General features: G+C 40.5%; 1 protein-coding gene and 1 pseudogene across 2 annotated transcripts in view; both read right to left on the reverse strand.

Annotated features, from left to right (window-relative positions):
• BEND6 (BEN domain containing 6) overlaps positions 1–20,414 on the reverse strand; it is a 63,363-nt gene that overhangs the window by 28,099 nt on the left and 14,850 nt on the right. For both annotated transcript variants that reach the window (NM_001205554.1, XM_024983426.2), the window contains exons 2-3: positions 14,986–15,190; positions 9,385–9,562 (exon numbers count right to left, since the gene is read on the reverse strand). In NM_001205554.1, coding sequence (NP_001192483.1) covers positions 9,385–9,562; positions 14,986–15,105 — 298 coding nt within the window. In that variant the 5' untranslated portion in view covers positions 15,106–15,190. The remainder of the gene's footprint in view (positions 1–9,384; positions 9,563–14,985; positions 15,191–20,414) is intronic.
• Positions 13,855–14,971, reverse strand: LOC107131707 (large ribosomal subunit protein eL34-like; annotated as a pseudogene).

The raw sequence follows: 20,414 nt of genomic DNA on the forward strand, positions 1-20,414 counted from the left end.
CAGCAGACGGCTTTTGTAAAGTGCTTATAGGAGTGCCTACTACACTATAAGCACAATGTATTAGCTTTGCTTTTATTATTAATTTCTTTGTCTTAAGCACTTTAACCTTTAATTTGTCATCAATTACAATTATTTTTCTTAGAGTGTTTATTTTAATTTTAGTATGTTTTATAAGCAGACACATATTTTAAGTTTTTATTTCAGTTAAAAGTAGTAGTCTTTTCCCTAATATACTATTTATTTGTTTAGAAAGCCATTCATATTAAATATTCACTCACATATTTCATACAGTCTAAACATCTTTCCACAAGTAAGCTTTCTTTCTCCCTGTATACATATTTTTTCTAGCCTTTAATGGAAATGTTTAAACACATATACACAAAATAGTAAACTCTCATGTATTCCAACTCATAGCCAATCTCATTACACCTGTACCTCCATCCACTTTCTCCTCACCTGCAAAATTACTTCAAGCAAATCACAGCCATCATTTCATTTTATCTGTAAATATTTTCGTGTATATCACCGGTCAGAAATTAAAAAAATATATATATATATATATATAAATACATAAAACCATAACACCATTGTTACAACCAGAAATACTTAGCAATCGTTTTTGAATACCATTAAAAAACTAGCAAATGTTCAGATTTCTCCTTGCTGCTGTCTTTGTTGTTTTCAGTTTGTTTGAATCAGAATCCAAATAAAGTCCACATATTACAATTTGTTGGGCTTCCAAAGTGGTGCAGAGGTAAAGAATCTGCCTGCCAATTCAGGAGATGCAGGAGATGCAGGTTGGCTCTCTAGGTCAGAAAGATCCCCTGGAGCAGGAAATGGCAACCCACCCCAGTATGCTTGCCTGGAGAATTCCACGGGTAGAGGAGCCTGGAGGGCTACATTCCTTGGTGTCGCTCAGTTGGACAGAACTAAGCACACACGCTAATACAATCCGTTGCTGTCTCTTACAAACTATGCTTTTCCTTTCCCTCTTCTAGTTTTTTCCTTGTGATTGATAGTTGTTTTTCGTTGTTGTTCAGTCGCTCAGTTGTGTCTGACTCTTTGCAACCGCATGGACTGCAGCACACCAGGCTGTTAGTTGAAGAAATTTGAGTCCTTTGGCCTGTAGGGTTTCCCACAGTCTGGATTTTGCTGATCGCACCCTTAAGAGAGTATTTCACATATTCTTTTGTTCCTTACTTGGTGTAAATTGGTAGTTAGATCTAAAGGCTTGGAAGTTAAAAACACTTCCAGCAGAGGGCACTGAATGCATAATAACCTTTTGTTGTAATATTAGCAGTCAATGGTTTTTCCAGTAGTCATGTATGGATGTGAGAGTTGGACTGTGAAGAAGGCTGAGCGCCGAAGAATTGATGCTTTTGAACTGTGGTGTTGGAGAAGACTCTTGAAAGTCTTGGACTGCAAGGAGATCTAACCAGTCCATTCTGAAGGAGATCAGTCCTGGGTGTTCTTTGGAAGGAATGTTGCTAAAGCTGAAACTCCAGTACTTTGGCCACCTTATGCGAAGAGTTGACTCATTGGAAAAGACTCTCATGCTGGGAGGGATTGGGGGCAGGAGGAGAAGGGATGACAGACGATGAGATGGCTAGATGGTATCACCGACTCAATGGACATGAGTTTGGGTGAACTCCGGGAGTTGGTGATGGACAGGGAGGCCTGGCGTGCTGCAATTCGTGGGGTCGCAAAGAGCCGGACACGACTGAGCGACTGAACTGAACTGAACTGAATGATCACTGCCTAGATTCATTAAATCACAAGGGGTTATGAAATGGTGATATCCTAATTCTTTTCTTCTTCATTTAGCTAGAATTCTTCTACCAAGGGAAACTTTCTCTCATCAACTATTTGGTTACCCTGAGGTTAATTTCTATAATAATGGCAGGATAAACACTTGATTTTTCAGTCTGTGTTTGCCAGTTTTCAAAACAATGAGTTGGTTCTTTCAGATGGTCATTAAGTGTTCTCTCTTTTGAATGAACTCATGCATGTGAACACACATGAAAACCAATTGCCACAGTCATTATTATTGATGCTCCAGTGATAATTTTTGGCCAGTAGGAACTTCTTCCAGTTGACATGCTCACATGGTCTTTGCTGACCTTCTTCTTTCCCAATAGGACAACATTTTCATCTGCATTTCCCTTCAACTCTCCTGACAAGGCTCATCTTGTCCATTTCCTGGGCGAGTTCTGGAATCAGCTGTTTCTCCAGGGAACCCCAGCTCCTTTTAGTGGGAAACATCATTTCGAGACCATAACCCAGGTGCTGGAAGTGCTCTTTGCTATTGGTTTCTTGTTTCTAGGCCTCTTCAGTGAATATTATTAGAAAATATGCAGTATTAATTTTCAAGAATAAAATTCATCTTGTGTTGAAACTCAAATTCAGAACATGAAGTTTTAATTTAAACTGTACAGTTATGTTTTTAGTATGCCATATGGTGTGAAACGAGAGCCTAACTTAAACCTGTCCCTCCCCCAACACTGGAATGTCAGTTTGCCCAGCATCCTCTGTTGAATAATTCATCCTTATCCTAAACGCTTGTAGGACTCACTACATAGTAAATTGCCAGGCTCACTATGAAATGAAAATGCAGGACTCCTTGTTCCAAGCTTCTTCAGAATTTGAATCTGGTGACAGCAACGCCTTTAACAAGCATGTGTGGCTTTCCTAGGAGCAGAGCCCTGTGTGGCTGTGCTGGTTGCCGTACAGCAAGAAGCAAACACTCTACGCACGTGCCTTGCCAGCCTCTGCTCTGAATGCTTTGCGTGTCACCCAGGGCAGCGCTTTCATCATTTCCATTTATCTCACACTCAGCTACACAGCTAGTAGGTGGCAGAGCCAGGGTTTGAACCCAGGTGGTTTGATCTCTCTAAACCATGCCCGTGTGCCATAGTGGCTCCGGGACATTTCTTCTCTGTGTGGAAGGTATTATCTGGGAATGTGTGTTCTGTTCCATTGATTTGCTGCCTCTTGTCCTAGCAAGTTGCTTGGAATTATCAGAACCACATGGTTTCATGTTGACAGTATGCCCTCAGATTCTTTTTCAGAATATTCTTACTTGGTTTTGCTTATTAATTCTTTCACATTAACTTTAGAATAATTATTGTCAAATTATCCCAAAGATAAAAACCCCAAAGCAATTATTGACATTTTGACTGGGATTCCATTCAAACTAGGAGTTATTTTGGGATGAACTGGCATCTTCTCATCTATGAATTTGAGGTCTTTCTATTCAGCTTTGTGTATTTCTTTTTTTTCTGGCCACACTGAGTCTCTGTTGCTGCATGCGGGCTTCCTCTAGTCATGGAGAGTGGCAGCTACTCCCCAGTTGTGGTGTGTGGGCTTCTCTTGTTGCGGAGCGTAGGTTCTAGACTGCAGGCACATTAACTGTGGTGCACCAGCCTTGTCCTGAGGTATGTGGGATCCTCCTAGTCCAGGAATCGAACCTGTGTCCACTGTATTAGCAGGAGGCTTCTTAATCACTGGGCCATCAGGGAAGTCCAGACTTGTGTATTTCTCTGTTGAGGTTTTAATCTCCCATCATAGATCCTACACATTCTGTGCTCAGTTGCTCAGCTGTGTCTGACTCTTTGTGACCCTATGGACTGTAGCCCTCCAGGCTCCTCTGTCCATGGGATTTCCCAGGCGAGAATACTGGAGCAGGTTGCCATTTCCTCCTCCAGGGGATCTTCATCTTCCCAACCCAGGGACTGAAACTGTGCCTCCTGTGTCTCCTGCATCTCCTGCATTGGCAGGCGGACTCTTTACCACTGAGCCACCTGGGAAGCCAACGCATTTCTTGTTAGGGTAACTAGTAGATATTTTATAGCTATTTGTAATTAATATGTGTAGATTCTTTTTATTTTTTTAGGGATATAACCAGCAATTTCTGATCTTTAAGAAAATTACTGATTTTTAAAAAAATGGTAGCTGTTAGATTTGGGGTACCTATTATGCACTAGGCATTTATTTTTTAAATACAATAAGGCTTATAACGAAAAATAGGAGTCCTCTGCCCTACTGCTACCACTCTGGATTACCTAGTGCTTTAGAGGGACAATTTCTAATTCATTTACCTGTTTCTATGGTCATTACCATTACAGTCTTTAATAATAATAATAAGCATAACCAACTGTTCTTTTATTTTTTTCAGATTCATACAATTGTTTACTGACTTTCGACTATGTCATCTCTCAGTTTCATATTTCTCTCAGTCATCTCTCTCCTGGAACCCCCTCCACCTCTCTGAACCAGCTGCGTCCGGCCCACTGTGGCGCCGTTCCCCTGGAGTGTCCCCTCACTATTAGTCTGGGGCTACTCTCTGTCCCTCTCCTGAACTGGACTACCATTTTCAGATTGACTTTCTAGATTCACTCTCTCATTTAGAGGAACACACCCTCCCTTAATTTTTGAAAAAGGAAGCACAGGAAGAGCACTGAGCCATTGTAAGTGTGACAGTATCATTATTATGCCCTCACCCTTGGTTGATGGTTTCACTGGGTATAGAAGTCTAGGTTTAAATCATTTCTCCTCAGAATGTTAAAGGCATTGCTCAATTGCCTTGGAACTTCCAGTGTTGCTGGTGAAAAGTCCAACATCATCTGACCCCCACGTCTTAGCAGGTAACATGCCTGCTCCCTCTGAAAGCTTCTGGATCTTCCCTTCCTGGTGTTCTGAAATTTCACATTATTGTGTCTTAAATAAGCCTTTTTGCTTTTGGTAGCATCTTTTAGTCTAGAATTTTATGTCTTTCAGTTCTAGAAGTTTACTGTATTTATTTTTAAGATAATTTCTCCCTCTTCTCTCTCCTCTCTATCAGGACCTCTTTTCTTTGGATGTTTGACCTCCTGGACTCATTCTCTGTTTTTCCCAATCTCTTTTATTTCCCTTTTCTTAGTCTCCTTCTTGCGATAGCTACAAGACTTTCTTAACTTTCACTTCCAGCCATTTTATTGATGTCTTTGACTGTTCCTTCCTTAAACCACCCTGTTTCATGGAGCCTCCCTCTGCCCCCTGCATTTTCTCTGTTTCCTGTGACCTTACTTTCCCCTTTGTTTCGGTCTCTGCATTACATGTTAGAGGAGTTCCTCCATGATCATACCCCTTCCCTCAGCTGTGCCCAGTGTCCCTGAGTTCATGGCTTTGGATCAACCTCTCCTAAGAGAACACACCCGTCCTTGGCTGTGGGAAGGGTGGAAGTTGCCGGCTGTACAGAAAAAATGTGAGACTTTGGGTCCTAAAGGGTTTTGATGAAGTTTTTCAATGACTCCTCCAGTTTTCGCACTATCAGGACTAACATAATCCTTTTCTCAAGTACAATTCTAAGCCTTCTGTAGTTCTGGGCTGGGATGTGGCTTATTTCCTTTGAATTCCTCTTCCTCAGTCCTGTGCCCGTACCTCCCCCACTCCATCACAGACACTGAGCTTTCAGATTTCTCCAGATGGAGTCAGTTACCATTCATCCATCTGCTCTTAGCTTCTCAAATTTTATCGGCATCTTTTATCTGCTGTGGTCTTCTTTTGAGTTTTCTTGGTCCTTGTGGTTTTATGCATTTTAAGTTTCTTTTTCATAGGATTTCAAGAAAAGAGGGAGATTCACACATTTAACTTAAGCTTTGTTAAAAGTCAGAAATGAAGACCAGCCTTGAAAATTCCCCAAGCAGACAGAACCATTTAATCACACAAACAAGGCTTAATCTAGCTTGTTTTGCAAGACTTAACTTGTCCTGGGCCATTTCTTGTTTTCATCTCTGAAAAATCATAAACAAAACTTGAACTGCTTCCCAAGGTTGACATGAGGCAACCACTGACCCAATTCCCTGCCATTTAAAAAAAATTCTAATATTATAACCAATATTATAAAGAAGTGTAAACAGTCACTGTGTTCTCACTATACAAGCTGCTTTATAAAAATATACTCCTGAGCCTCATTCCATATTCTGATTTGAGTGCTCCTGATTTGCAAACTGTCTTTTTGATGTGAGCACAATAAACTTTTAATGATTACTACTTCAGTGATTCATTGGTTTTACTTTGCCTATGTCTGAAACTTTGATAGCTTTCTACTATATTTAAATGAGCCTTGGCAAAACTTAATTGAGTTTTCCTTCTTTACTGAAATCTCTTTAGTTAATAGAGTTGAGTTTTCAGCTGAGGCTTTATTTTTCCTGGGTATATATTCACCCTTTACACGTAGTAACAATTTAATAGCATTCTGTACAGAAGAGATATCGCTTCTCCCCTTCTCTATCTTACTGTGCTGGTTAGCTGTGGTCCACAAGATGTGCTTCAAATGTTTAACACGTGCACACAGAGCACACACACATCTGCTGTTCTGAACGTCTACAACATCATATATGCTCTGCCATATTTCTTAGTTAATAGGCTTTATAGACAGAAAAACTGATTCTTAGTTCAAAGAAGAATACTGCTGAGCAAAAGATGACTAACCACCGTGCACTCTTCTCTCAGATCCCTTTCTTACTTGGATTATACATGAAATTTCAACTTTTTGATATCGTCCTAGTTCCCAACTATAGATTCACAAGAAGACCTACTATGACCCACATTATTCTAAAACACACATGCTCTCTCTCAAATCCCCATCCTCCTTGACCACCTATTTTTTCCCATAGCTTTTTCCACTTGCTAACATATTATGTAATTTATTTAATCACTATTTTTCATGATCTTGATTGCTTGCCTCACTGGAATGTGAGTTTCACGAGAGCAGGGATCTTTTGCTATTTTGTTCACTGGGTTTTCCTAGGTACTTGCAGCAGTGCCTGATATACAGAGGACTTTATAAATATTGGTTGAACGAAGAAATGCATGCATGAATACTGCAGTGGCAGTTGGCAGTTCCTGACTCTTCCTGTTGCCTGAAGTCCAGCCAATAGCCAACTTTACTTTGGTTTCCAGGAGTACATTCCAGTGTGTGCACATGTCGGGGGCAGACAATATTAAATATGGAATAGAGGATATAGAGTTGTAAATACCAAAGAGGAAGCAAAGCAAGGGAGGGGGATAAAAAACGTTGTGAGGGAAGAGAGGCTGATAGTTTAAATGGAGAGAGTAAGTCAGGGCAAAAATGAATTTAGAGTGAAGTCTTGAAGTATGTGGGGGGGCAAACCACATGGATATCTGGGGGAGGAACATCCCAGGCCAAGGAGAAAGTTGGTACAGAGACCCTGAAGTCAGATCACCTCTGATGTATTCAGAGGGAAAACAAGCGGTCCAGGATGGGTTGAATCACGAAGAAGGATGGGGAGAGAGTAGAAAACAAGGCCAGAAAGGGAGGTGGCGGGGAGGTGCCTGGATCATGTAAGGACTCTAGATCATAAAACTGACCTTGGTTCTTCCCCCTGTCAGGTGGATGTGCACCAAAGAGTTTTCAGAGAACGGCATGAGCTGGCCTACAAGGAGCCGGGTTGCAACTGCTGCATATTGAGAGGGGACTGCACAGGAGCATGAGCAAAAGCGCAAGACCAGGGAGAAAGCCCCCATGATAGCCGGGGTGAGGGATGCTGGTGATCTGGACTAGTCTAAACCAGAGATATTTTGAAGGGGAAGTTAGTAGGATTTGCCAAGAGACTGAGTGTAGGATGTAAAAGAACTACAAGACAGGATCGTGATTTTTGACTTGAGAAACTTTAACTATGCAGTTAGCATTAACCAAGACAAGGAAGAAGGAAATACAGGAGCAGGTGGAGGGGAAGGCTGGGCACATGGACGGGACAGGCTGACCTGGGATACCTGCTGGTCATGTAAATACAGTCAGACAGTGAGTCGGGAGCTAAAGGCAGAAGTCCAGGCCAGAGGTACGTCTGAGAATCACCGTTACTGTTGAATTTAACCCCATAGAATTGGACATGAGCCCCTGTGGAATGCACGCAGACAGAAAAGAAAGGCGTCCAAGGGCTGAGACTGGGCATCATTAGATATTTGGAGGGTAAAATGATGAAATGAGGCAGACACACGACCGGGGTGGAAAGCTCAGCAGCACCTGAGGACACAGGTGTCCTTGAAGCCAAGGGAGGAGAGGTAGCCAAGGTGTCAAAAGTAGCAGGCACTTAATGGGACCCTTCAGAAAGGACCTTTGGGGTTAGCAATATGGAATATTGTGGGCTGAACTGTGTACCCCCCAAAAAGAGATGCTGAAGTCCAACCTCCAAAATCTCAGAGTGTGACCTTATTTGGAAATAGGGTCTTACAGATGTAATCAAGTTAAAATGAGGTAGGCCTTAATCCAAAATGACTGACATCCTTATGAAAAGGAAAACTGCAAAAACCTCACCAGGAAAAACCATCAGTTATAAAAATGCAACATTTAAGATGTAAAAAATAAAGAGAGAATAGCTTGTTGGTGGAATAAATATCTTATTTCCATTCACATGTCCCTGTTTCTACTTAAAACTAAGAAGCCTTCAACTTAACCAATAATGGTAGGAAGGCATCTGAGCCAACACTGTGTCGACCTAGCTCACAACATTGTTCTGTCTCCTGCCATTTCTGCAAGATCGTCTTCTTTATTTCCATTGCCACAGCCCTGCGCGAGGCTGCCATCCTGCTAGTATGAGGACTGGAACACCTTTCAGAGTGGTTCATCCCCACTTTCCTTTCTGTGCTCCTTGTACTCATTCTGTACACAGCAGCCAGAGGGATGTATTTTCAAAATACACTGTGCATTTACCGTTTTATGTTGGAAAGAATGCTTTCCAACACAGAATATAATTCAGCTGTAAAAATAGGGCATGACGCTGAACTACAAATGGAAACCATAATTTAAAAAATAAACACTTAAACATAATATATTAATAGGTTCTTCCAAAAGGCATTATACTAGGGGAGTTTTAATTTTCTTGGGCCTATCTTTCTCCTTTGTAAATCTTCAATGGAATGTGATTATTTTCCACTCCTCCCAACTCTAAATCTAAAATTTAATATATGGAATGTTTAATTCCAGTGATTCTATAAGGGATCACCACAGGCCCCATTTTCTAGTGCTTCGTTAGCAGAGGGGAATGAGATAAGTACATCGTGAACACATTGATGTATCTCTTGTCTAACTGGTCTTTTCTGTCTAAGCCTATATTAAATGCTCAGTAAATATTTGTTGGACATTATTAAATGAATACAACATTTGGTATTTTGTAGGAATAAGCTAAAATTTTCTAAGCAATAAACTGAGGATTTGATAGAGTGTATCCATGTTAAATTGTGTAATCATATTTTCTTAACATGTAGTTTTTAATTTTTTCTCTAAGGCACTGATTTTTTCATTCTTGACAACTGATTTAAATACTTTTCACTCATCACGTATTTTTCTTTTTATCTAAAAATGTCAATTTTCTCTAGGTTTACCTTGCAGCATGACCAAAGACTGTCGAAGGCGGCTGTTTTCTTTCCGGATGTTTGTTAGTTTTTGTTTCAGGCTTTTTATTTTTGTGCACAATTCCTCCTTTGACAGTTCTGCTAGAGGCTCTTCATCCTCACTGGAGCTTTCACCAGGCAGAAAGGCATTTCCCGAATATGGGTCTCTCTAAAATACAAGGCAGGCACAACAAAAGCATCAAGGCAGCTTTGTGGTTTCTCCTGTGTTCTGGATGCTGCTGGGACTTAATCAGACCTCCAGGCTCCTGCTCTCCCAGGAGGGGGCTGGGTCCTTGCGAGTGATCTAGCCTCAGCCTGGTCCTCCACCATCCAGGGGAGCTCAGAGTAAGGGAGGACATCAAAGCTTCATGCACACATCTTTCTCAAAACAGTCATCAGGATTCTGACTTTCAACTTAATGTCAGTGAAAAACACAAAGTTGAAAAATAGTATAACAGAGCAGAAACAACCAGAGTGCTACTCAGATCTTTATAACTCATCCACATGCTCCATTTTTCTCCCATTGCCTCATCCTCAGCCTCTCTGTTGAGACTAAGCCATGAGGCCAATTTGGGGGTTTATTCCACCAGAGAAAGGAGAGAGATTTACCCAGAACAAAGCACTAATGTTTACCTTTTAGTTTAAAAGATATTTTTTGAGGCCAGCAGGACAACAGTCTGAAATGTGTACACTTGAGCTGTAAAACCTAGGCTGTGTAGAGAAAGAAAAATTTTCTCAAATTATAAAGCTTATCTTTATATTTATATAAATCTAAATCTGGGAAATTACAACACAGAATAGAATTTATAAAGATCCAACCCTAGAAGCCTGGAGTATGATGTTTATAAAAATAAACTTCAAAGGAGAAGAGATAAAGGCACATGTACATCTGAAACTAACACAACATTGTAGACCAGCTTTACTACAACAATTTTTTTATATATAGAGAGATAAAGGCATGGCATCAAGAAAGTTCCTGCTGAATAGGAAGGGAAGAGACTTCCTGGGGCCGGGTTGAGGAGCAAGAGGGATCAGGGACAAGAAAGACAGAAAGATTCGTGTCTGCTCTTCCTGCCCTGACCTTTGTGGGGAATGGAGGCGGATCACGGGGTCAGGGTAGATGACAGAAACATCCAGATGAATGAAGGCAGTCTAGGCAGTAGGGTCGGCTCCGGGCTTCTCAGTGCATCATAAATGCCTTAAATGGGCTCCCTGTCTAGCAACATCAGGGCAACACGGTGCCTTTCTGAGCCCCAGATCAGAAATGGCCAAAAGGGGCGTGTGGTCAAATGAACCAGAGACAGTGTCCAGACCCCTCGGAGGTCAGGCAAAGCAGCTGGAGAATCCGAATGGTCCCTGTGTCCCAGTCAGGAACTGGGTAAGTGCTGGGGGACCAGGGGAACAGAGAGGCTACAGAGCGACAGAACCTTACAGAAGATGGCAGCGGGTTCCAGCACGGCAAACATCAGTAGACGGTGCCAACAGGACCCCCGGGGGGCTGGAGGGACCCCTGTGCCTCAGCAGTCGCAGTACGGGACACCCAGGAACCACAAAGAAGACTCGAGCCCAGGTGCAAGAGCAGCCGCCCCTCCGCAGAAACGCTGGATGATGTAGAAGACTCCTCAAAACTTGAACCATTTCTTAGAAAAAAACAGGAAGCGGAGGAGGGTGAGAGTCTAGTCTCACTGAGACTTAAATCATACCAATATCTCAAAGGGACTTTTAAACCCCGGAACACTCTAACTGTAATTCACTGTCAATGGACAAGTTCAAATTCCCCATCCCCCCACTTCCTTGTCAAGCAGGGAAGGAGAATTGAAAGCCAGGTAGGATCAGTTATAGGAAATACAATTTCATTTTTGTATGTTTGGTAATGTGTACATTCAACCTCACTCCTTATTTTACAAATATACAAATCTATGTATGTGTATATATTTCTTTATTCCATATACATATGTGACATATATAATATATATACTGGTAATGAAAATGACTACTTCCTATGTGGGCAAGTAGCTAATGTATTCACAGTAGATATATAAATTTTAAATTAAAAGATGATAGATTTGGTTAAATAGAAGTGAAATATTTTCGAAAAAAAAACTGAAGGATGCCTATTGAGATCATAATTCTATGCAGAGCAATTGGAAAAAAGTAACTGGAAAAAAAGCAGAATACATGATCTAGTTCTTACAGCAAGTTCATACAAGAGAGAAATAAAATCAAGCTAAAGCGAATCCATTTGTAAACATCATTGGAAGACAAAGTTAATAGACAATAGATCTAGCTACTGCTGCTGCTAAGCTGCTTCAGTCATGTCCGACTCTGTGCGACCCATAGAGGGCAGCCCACCAGGCTCCTCTGTCCCTGGGATTCTCCAGGCAAGAACACTGGAGTGGGTTGCCATTTCCTCTCCAATGCATGAATTACATTTTCCAGACTCCTGGGCATCTCAGTGTGGCTATGTGACTAAGCTTCCACCAATCAACAGGAGTAGAAACCATGTGTACCACCACTGGGTCATGGCCCTAGAAGGAACAGGCATGTTTTATCCTGCCTCAATTCTCCTTTTTCTACTGGCAAAGAGAGAGACGTGACGGTAGGTGCTGAAGCAGCCACCTTGACCCAGATGCCAAGGCTATGTGTTCAGGAAGGTAGATACAGAAGATAAGAGGGATCCTCAACATTGTGGAGCTGCCATAGCAACCAGGACTCTGCTTCCTGTTATGTGAAAGGGAAATAAACCATCTTTATACACCACTGTGATGTTTGGGTCTTTGTTACAGCTTTTGCAACATGCATCCTAATGTAGATTCTATAAACTAGAAGCCAGATACCCAAAAAGTGACATATGTTTCAATTAGAGGTCAGGCTGTGAGCAAAAAGAGCACAGGTATACCATGTTGGAAGGTCATTGACTCTTGTTAGGCCTCAGTGATGACACAGTTGATCCACGGTCACCTGCAATGCCTTGGGAGGCAGACCATGTGCTTATTGGGCCTGGAAAGAGAATGTCTGTGTGCATCAGTGACTTCCTGTCAGTGCTAGCTGGTTTGCAGAAACGGAAGACTTTCTTCATCCATTGACACTGAGAGTGCAGCAAGCGATCTAAACTGAGTCCAATAATGTTAAATCTTCAAGGCTTGAAAAAAAAAATGATGTCTATATCTAAATTGCAGGAGGTAAGCCTGTGACCTAAGGCTTTCTCAAGAGCTTCTCTTTAAGTGCTCTCTGCCAGACACTGAAATCCATCCCGGAAGTAAACCTCGGCTTCAGAGCGTTACCTTCAAGGCTTTTGTTTCACACGAGAATTAACTCACTGCCAAAAGTTGGAGAGAAAAGAGGCTGGGCAGCCGTAATAAAAGAGGAGAGTTTTCAGGCTTATTTAGTACCAAATAAGATGTGTGGCAGTAGTTATTTGCAAGGGAACCAAATAGAAAGAGTTTGATCAGCTGTTAAAGTTTTTGAGAGACACAAATTGCAAAAGAAACCATAACACTGGCCTGCTAGAGCAGGTGAACTGTTTTATCCTCGAGGGACCTCTGGACCCCCATACCTGCACTAGCAAATCGAAACATTTTCTCCCCTCAGTTACCAAATATATGCAATAAGGACATAAATGTTGTGTGTTGGCAGAGAAGCACAAACACGGAACCCCTGAGGCGCTGCTGCTGGGCATGTGGACCAACGCACACCTTCTGGAAAGTAATTTCATTGTCATACGAAAGCAATTACTCACACTCCCGAGTGTTTATCACAGAGACATTCTCACGCTGTTTCTTAAAAGGACATGTATATGGACATTTACTTTGTCATTGTTTGTAGTACTAAGATGCTGGAGGAAATCTATGTCTTCATCATTGGAGGAAAGCACATGTGAAATAATGAATGCTGTTCTTTGTTAGACACAATGAATCATGTATAATAGCAGTATAGACAGAAGTTAAAAGCAGCACTGATTGAAAAATTAGAAACAGATTGAGGTGTATATTATGATACCAGCATAATACTAAGTGATGTGCAAGATGATGGAGCCATAATGTTGTACGGTACAGCGTGATTTGTAGAAAGAAGACTGGAAACAAGCCATATCCATGCTAGGTGCCTGGATAAGTAAAAAAAGGATACATACGCCCAGGGGGTGCTGATGTACAGAAGAGAAAGTTCTTTATGCACTAATAGAAAGATCTGCAAAATATGCTAAATCAAAAAAGCAAAGTACAAAGCAGCCTATTTGTAAGTTACTCTTTGTGCTGAAGAGGGGATAAGAATATCTACATTCAATTTGCTTTATTTTACTGGGATGATAAGCAAGAAAGCCAAACATGTGGTTCCCTATAATGGGGGCTGGGGGGTGGGGAACAGGATGGGTGGGAGATGTTTTATAGGCACACACACACACACTGTGTATGTATATATATATATATATATACACACACATATAATATGATATATATATACAATGATCATACTATATATTATATATATACTATATACTATATATACACTATATAATTTTTAGCCTTTTGATTTTTTAATTACCCAAAAGTGCTTCATTTTTTATTTTATTTTAAAAATCTAAAATTTTATATTGGCGTATAGTTGATTAACAGTATTTCATTAACTTCAGGTGAAAAAGGCTTCATTTTAAATTTCGGTTCATGACTCTGTGCTTGTGCCTCCAACACTTTTACAAGGATTTTCTGTCCCTCTATAAGGAGAGACTGTGTAATCCAGTCGCGGAGACACTTAGCAGACACGGACCCACCATATGCCCAGCTGAGACGTTTCATTTCAGGAAACCTCGTAAGATCTTTTGGTCTCACAGAGCCAACTTCTCAAAGTCAGCCTGGGCACATTCCACACGTGGATTTTGGTACTTCCCCAAACTTCTGCGTTTAAAGGTAAAAAATTCTATTGCCAGGGGTTCAAGTCAGTCTAGCTTTGTTAGAGGCTGTGCTGTAGGGCAGCCTAGGATGGACATGTGCCACATGCTGGACCATTCTCCATGCCTCTAGACACCATTCCCAGGGGCTAAAATATATTCTAAACCTTAAGAAAAATTAAAAAAGTATGCACACAAACACTTCATGCATTACAAAGACACACAAAAAGGCACAGAATACACACATGGATGGTTTGTCGAAAGTGTAGGAGGAGAATGTGAGTAGGGAATTCAGATCAGAAAGGAATAAATGAATGAATACAAACAAGAAAGGGGCCCCGACTACAAACAGCAGTCAAAAAAGAAAAGCAGCCGGTAAATTTTAGAAGAGGTGTTCCAATGTCTCCAGTGGTTTTGGGAAGAAAAAAACATTTTTGATAGTTTGCTGATCTTTAATATACCAGGATATCAAGGAAAGTTTGAACAATGCATAATTGGCCACACTTCAATAGAAGTATGTAAGATGTCTTTTGAGTATGTTTCTAATTCAACTTGTTCAATAATAAAAAGATAACATGAAATTTTATTCCTTCAGTTGAATAAAGAATTAAAGGGAAGAATAAATTGAGACAAGAGGGGGAAATGCACCAGTAAATTGAGAAAGGAATTGTGGAGTCGCGGTGGACCCCCAGCAGCAGCACACCCACCTGGGCTTTGTCTGGGTCACTGTTCACGTTCTCTGAGTCCATCGGCTCCGTCCTTTTCCTCTTTCCTTTTCTGAGAGCTTGAGAATCAGTGGTTTCCTCTGTTTGAAAGATCTTCTGCATTTTCTTAGTTAGTTACCAAAGGTTTTGTGAAATTGTGGGAGGAGGGAAAGCCCATGAGATGGGGATACGCTGTTAATATTTTGCCCTAAAATGAAAAACGAGAGAAAAACATGGTTTGAAAAGATCCATGCACCCCTGTGTTTATTGCAGCACTGTTTACAGTAGCCAAGACATGGAAGCAACCTAAATGTCATCAACAAAGGAATGGATAAAGGAGATATGGTACATATATACAACAGACTACTGCTGCTGCTGCTGCTAAGTCGCTTCAGTCGTGTCTGACTCTGTGCGACCCCATAGACGGCAGCCCACCAGGCTCCCCCGTCCCTGGGATCTCCAGGCAAGAATACTGGAGTGGGTTGCCATTTCCTTTTCCAATGCATCAAAGTGAAAAAATAAAGTGAAGTTGCTCAGTTGTGTCCGACTCCTAGTGACCCCATGGACTACAGCCCAGCAGGCCCCTCTGTCCATGGGATTTTCCAGGCAAGAGTACTGGAGTGGGGTGCCATTGCCTTCTTCACAACGGACTACTAGTCAGCCATAAAAAAGAACAAAATAATGCCATTTGCACCAACATGGATGGACCTGGAGATTATCACACTAAGTGAAGTAACATAGAGCAACACAAATATATGATATCAATTATATGCAGAATCGAAAAAGAAAATATACAGATGAACTTATTAAAAACCAGAAACAGACTCACAAACTTAGAGAATGAACTTGTGGTTACCAGGGAGGAAGTGAGAGAGGGTAGGTTGGGAGTTTGAGACTGATACTGCTTGAGTTTGAGATTGAGTACACACTGCTTGCTATGTTTAAAATAAAATACCTTTCCATAAAAAACAAATAAACAGAAAAAATGAAAGCATATGTAGGTATGTATTAAATTGTAACATTTTTCTATCTTTACTAGACTGTTGAATAAAGTTAATACAATCTAAAAAAGTAGGGATATTTTGAGATGTTTGGTCATATATGAAATAAAAAAGAAAAAGCAAAGGGATACATAATATGTTTGTAACTGTATGTTTCGTAAAGGCACTAGCCACTCAAGTGAACTAGTTTACTCAATACTTCCTGTCGTTCTTCTCCCACGAGCCTATTTAGGACACACTTCCACTCAATTCAAAATCACGAGGATGTCATGTTTCCAATATGTGGGATGCAGGAAGTTGTCACTTATAAAATTAAATAGTATAATTTTTTCCCCATCTTTACAAGTTTTTTCTTGTCAGTTATGAGGAGTCTAAGTAGAAAGATTACAAAATGATGCAAATGAGGACGGAAGTTATATACCTTTAGGAAAAAGACATTAAAGATAGCAGATCTCACCAGGACCAAAATATTCCAAGGGAGATCAATAATGGCCTAGAAATTGGTCCTTTTTTTTTTTCTGAAACCTCTAAAGTTTGGAGATGGAATATCTTCTTTGGTATAAACTTAAGAATAGTACTATAAAGAATGAGGGCAAATTTCAAAGGTAATAGACTTCATAAAAATTTTAAGGGAGAATCACTTTTTCAAAATGTGATAAAGCAGACGATAGTGTTTAAGTTGAATAGAGTGGAAATGATCAAATCTATCTTTTACTGTCTGTGGATGATTCAGCACATTTGATCCGAGCATCCTTTTTACTTGCAAATGTTGGTTTGTTTTCATGAAAAGATATATAATTTATATAGTTGATGGCTCAGCAGGTCAAGAATCTGTCTGCAATGCAAGAGACATAGGAGACACGAGTTTGGGTCAGGAAGATGCTGGAGAAGGAAATGGCAACCCCCTCCAGCATTCTTGCCTGAAAATCCCATGGACAGAGGAGCCTGATGAGCTACAGTCCATGGGGTTGCAAAGAGTCATACATGACTGAGGGACTAAGTACGCTTGCGATAAAACTTTACAGAAGAGACTGATCTCAAAGGGACTGTTAAACAGAAGGTAACTATGCTGCTGCTACTGCTAAGTCACTTTAGTCGTGTCTGACTCTGTGTGATCCCACAGATGGCGGCCACCAGGCTCCCCGTCCCTGGGATTCTCCAGGCAAGAACACTGGAGTGGGTTGCCATTTCCTTCTCCAATGCATGAAAGTGAAAAGTGAAAGGGAAGTCGCTCAGTCGTGTCCGACTCTTAGCGACCCCATGGACTGCAGCCCACCAGGCTCCTCCATCCATGGGATTTTCCAGGCAAAGTACTGGAGTGGGGTGCCATTGCCTTCTCCAGAAGGTAACTATGCTCCTTACCAAATTACACCAAGTACTCCTTTGAGAAAATATGGATCTTTTACCTATTTTCAGAGAAATTAATTATTCTCTACTCCAAGCATAAAATTATATCCGGGATGGTCTTTCCAAGACTGCTTGGTTTGACTCTTTGAAAATTTAAGTTTTTAAATGCATGAAGAGTGTTTCAACTAACACATGGGACTAGACTATCACACCTCACAACCATCAGAGACCTTACCTAGTATCAAGTTTTGTTAATAATTTCAAAGACACAAACAATCAAAAGGCACGGGCAAGAAACTAACACAACATTGTAAAGCAATTATACTCCAATTTAAAAAAAAGGCACAGGCAGAATGGGGAGAAATTTAAGACTTCCTGCTGGTTTTGTAGGTTCTTCCTTCTAGAATAACAGGTGAGACCTCTGAGAGTTGGGGGTCAGCTCACACAGGGGGTGTGTTTAGCTTGTGACACACCTCCACTTTATACCTCAGAGCTGTGTAGCTCGCATGATCTTCTCTGCTGCTGCTGCTAAGTGGCTTCAGTCGTGTTCAACTCTGTGCCACCCCATAGACGGCAGCCCACCAGGCTCCCCCGTCCCTGGGATTCTCCAGGCAAGAACACTGGAGTGGGTTGCCATTTCCTTCTCCAAAGCATGAAAGTGAAAAGTGAAAGTGAAGTTGCTCAGTTGTGTCCGACTCTTAGCGACCCCATGGACTGCAGCCTACCAGGCTTCTCTGTCCATGGATTTTCCAGGCAAGAGTACTGGAGTGGGGTGCCATTGCCTTCTCTGATGACCTTCTCTAGGGAGTTGTAAATCCACAGATCCTAAGTGTGTTTGCCATAAGCAATCTTAAATTGGTGATATATAATTATTTAGAGAGCATTCTGTCAACAAAGTCTCCACTTACAGTAAATCTCATTCATCTGGTTACTCGGAGCAAGGTCAACACACATTTTCTGTGAAGGGTCAGATAGTATATGTTTTAGGCTTTGCAGGCCAAGAGGCAAAATCAAGGATATTATGTGGGTACTTGTAAGTAAGAAAGAACATAAATCTTCAAAACTTTTCATTCATGAATTTGAAATGTTGTTGTTGTTCATTCTAAGTTGTATTTGACTCTTTGCAACTCCAGCAAAGGAAGAAGGTAGCACACCAGATTCCTCTGTAGTCCATTATCTCCCAGAATGTGCTCAAATGTATGTCCACTGAGGTGATGCTGTCTAACCTCTGCCACCCCCTTCTCCTTTTTCTTCAATCTTTCCCAGCATCAGGGTCTTCTCCAATGAGTTGGCTCTTTGCATCAGGTGGCGAAAGTATTGGAACTTCAGCATCAGTCCTTCCAATGAATATTCAGGGTTGAGTTCCTTTAGGATTGACTGATTCCAGCTCCCTTCAGTGCAAGGAACTCTCGAGTCTTCTCCAGCACCACAATTCAAAAGCATTAATTCTTTGGCACTCAGCACTTTTTATAGTCCGGCTCTCACATCCATACCTAACTACTGGAAAAACCATAGCTTTGACTTTATGAACCTTCATCGACAAAGTGGTATCTCTGCTTTTTAATACGCTGTCTAGGTTTGTCATAGTTTTCCTTCCAAGGAACAAGCATCTTTTAATTTCATGGCTGCAGTCACCATCTGCACTGATTTTGAAGCCCAGGAAATTACAATCTGTCACTGCTTCCACTTTTTCCTCCTTTTATTTGCTGTGAAGTTATGGGACTGGATGCCATGATCTTAATTTTTCTGATGTTGAGTTTCAAGCCAGCTTTTTCACTCTCCTCTTTCACCCTCATGAAGAGACTCTTTAGTTCCTCTTTACTTTCTGCCATCAGAGTGGTATCATCTACATATCTGAAGTAGTCGATATTTCTCTTGGCAATGTTGATTCCAACTTACGATTCATCCAGCATGCCATTTCTCATGATGTACTATGCATATTTGAAACTAAACTAATAATAATTGAGTACAATTTTTTGTAAGATAGACCTAGGGAGAATGGAATTTTTAAAAATCTTGTTTAATTAGTGTTCAACGTTTTCCCTTTTCTTTTTCTTTCCTTCCCTTTTCCTTTTCAAAATTAAAGTCAAATGCTCACTTGCTAACGCTGACGTGTTATCAGAGTTTATATAAATTTTGTGATCTTGGGTTAGGCAATGATTTCATAGATATGAACAAACACATTATTTTCACAAATGATACCATCAAGAAAGTAAAAAGAAAACTTATACAATGGAAGGAAATATTTGAAAGTAGATCTCATAAGGGACTTGAATACAGGATATCTAAAAACTTTTACAACACAATAATACAAAGATGAATGACCCAGCTTTTTTTAAACAAAGGATAATAAAAATTATTATTTTAAAATAAAAAATAAATCCTTTTTTAAACAAAGGATTTAAACAGACATTACTTCAATGAAGATAAACAATGAGTAACCCAGTGTTATTAATCACTACACAAATGCTCATAAAAATTACAGTAAGATTCCTCTTCATATCCACTGAGATGGCTATAACCAAAAAAGACAAAAAACAAAAAGTTTTGGTACAGATGTGGAGAAACTGGAATCCCACTCTTGCTGGTGGGATTGTAAAAATAGAGCATGCATTTTGGAAAACAGTCTGGCAGTTCTCCCAAAAGTTAACTATTGCATCACCATATGACACATCAGTTTCTCTCCTAAGTATGTATCCAGCAGAAGTGAAACCATACTTCAAAACAAACATTTGTACTCAAATGTTCACAGCGGTATTAGCTGTAACAGCTAAAAAGTAGAAAAACCCAGAAGTGTATCAACTTCGGACTAGACGAATAAAAGTAAGTACATTCTTACTGTGAAATATGATTCAGCAACAAGAAGAAATGAAGTTCTGATACATGCTACAACATACATGAGCCTTGGAAACCTTATGCTAAGTTGAGGACATCAATCTCAAAAGATCGCACATTGTATGATTACATTTCTAAGAAATGTCAAGAATTGTCAAATTTCTAGAAACAAAAATACATTAGTGGTTTCTTAGAGGTGAAAGATTGGTGGATGGGGAAAGGAATGCCTGTTGATGAGTTTCTTTTAAA

The sequence above is a fragment of the Bos taurus genome, chromosome 23, assembly GCF_002263795.3.
Source record: "Bos taurus isolate L1 Dominette 01449 registration number 42190680 breed Hereford chromosome 23, ARS-UCD2.0, whole genome shotgun sequence".
NCBI classification, from domain to species: Eukaryota; Metazoa; Chordata; class Mammalia; order Artiodactyla; family Bovidae; genus Bos; species Bos taurus.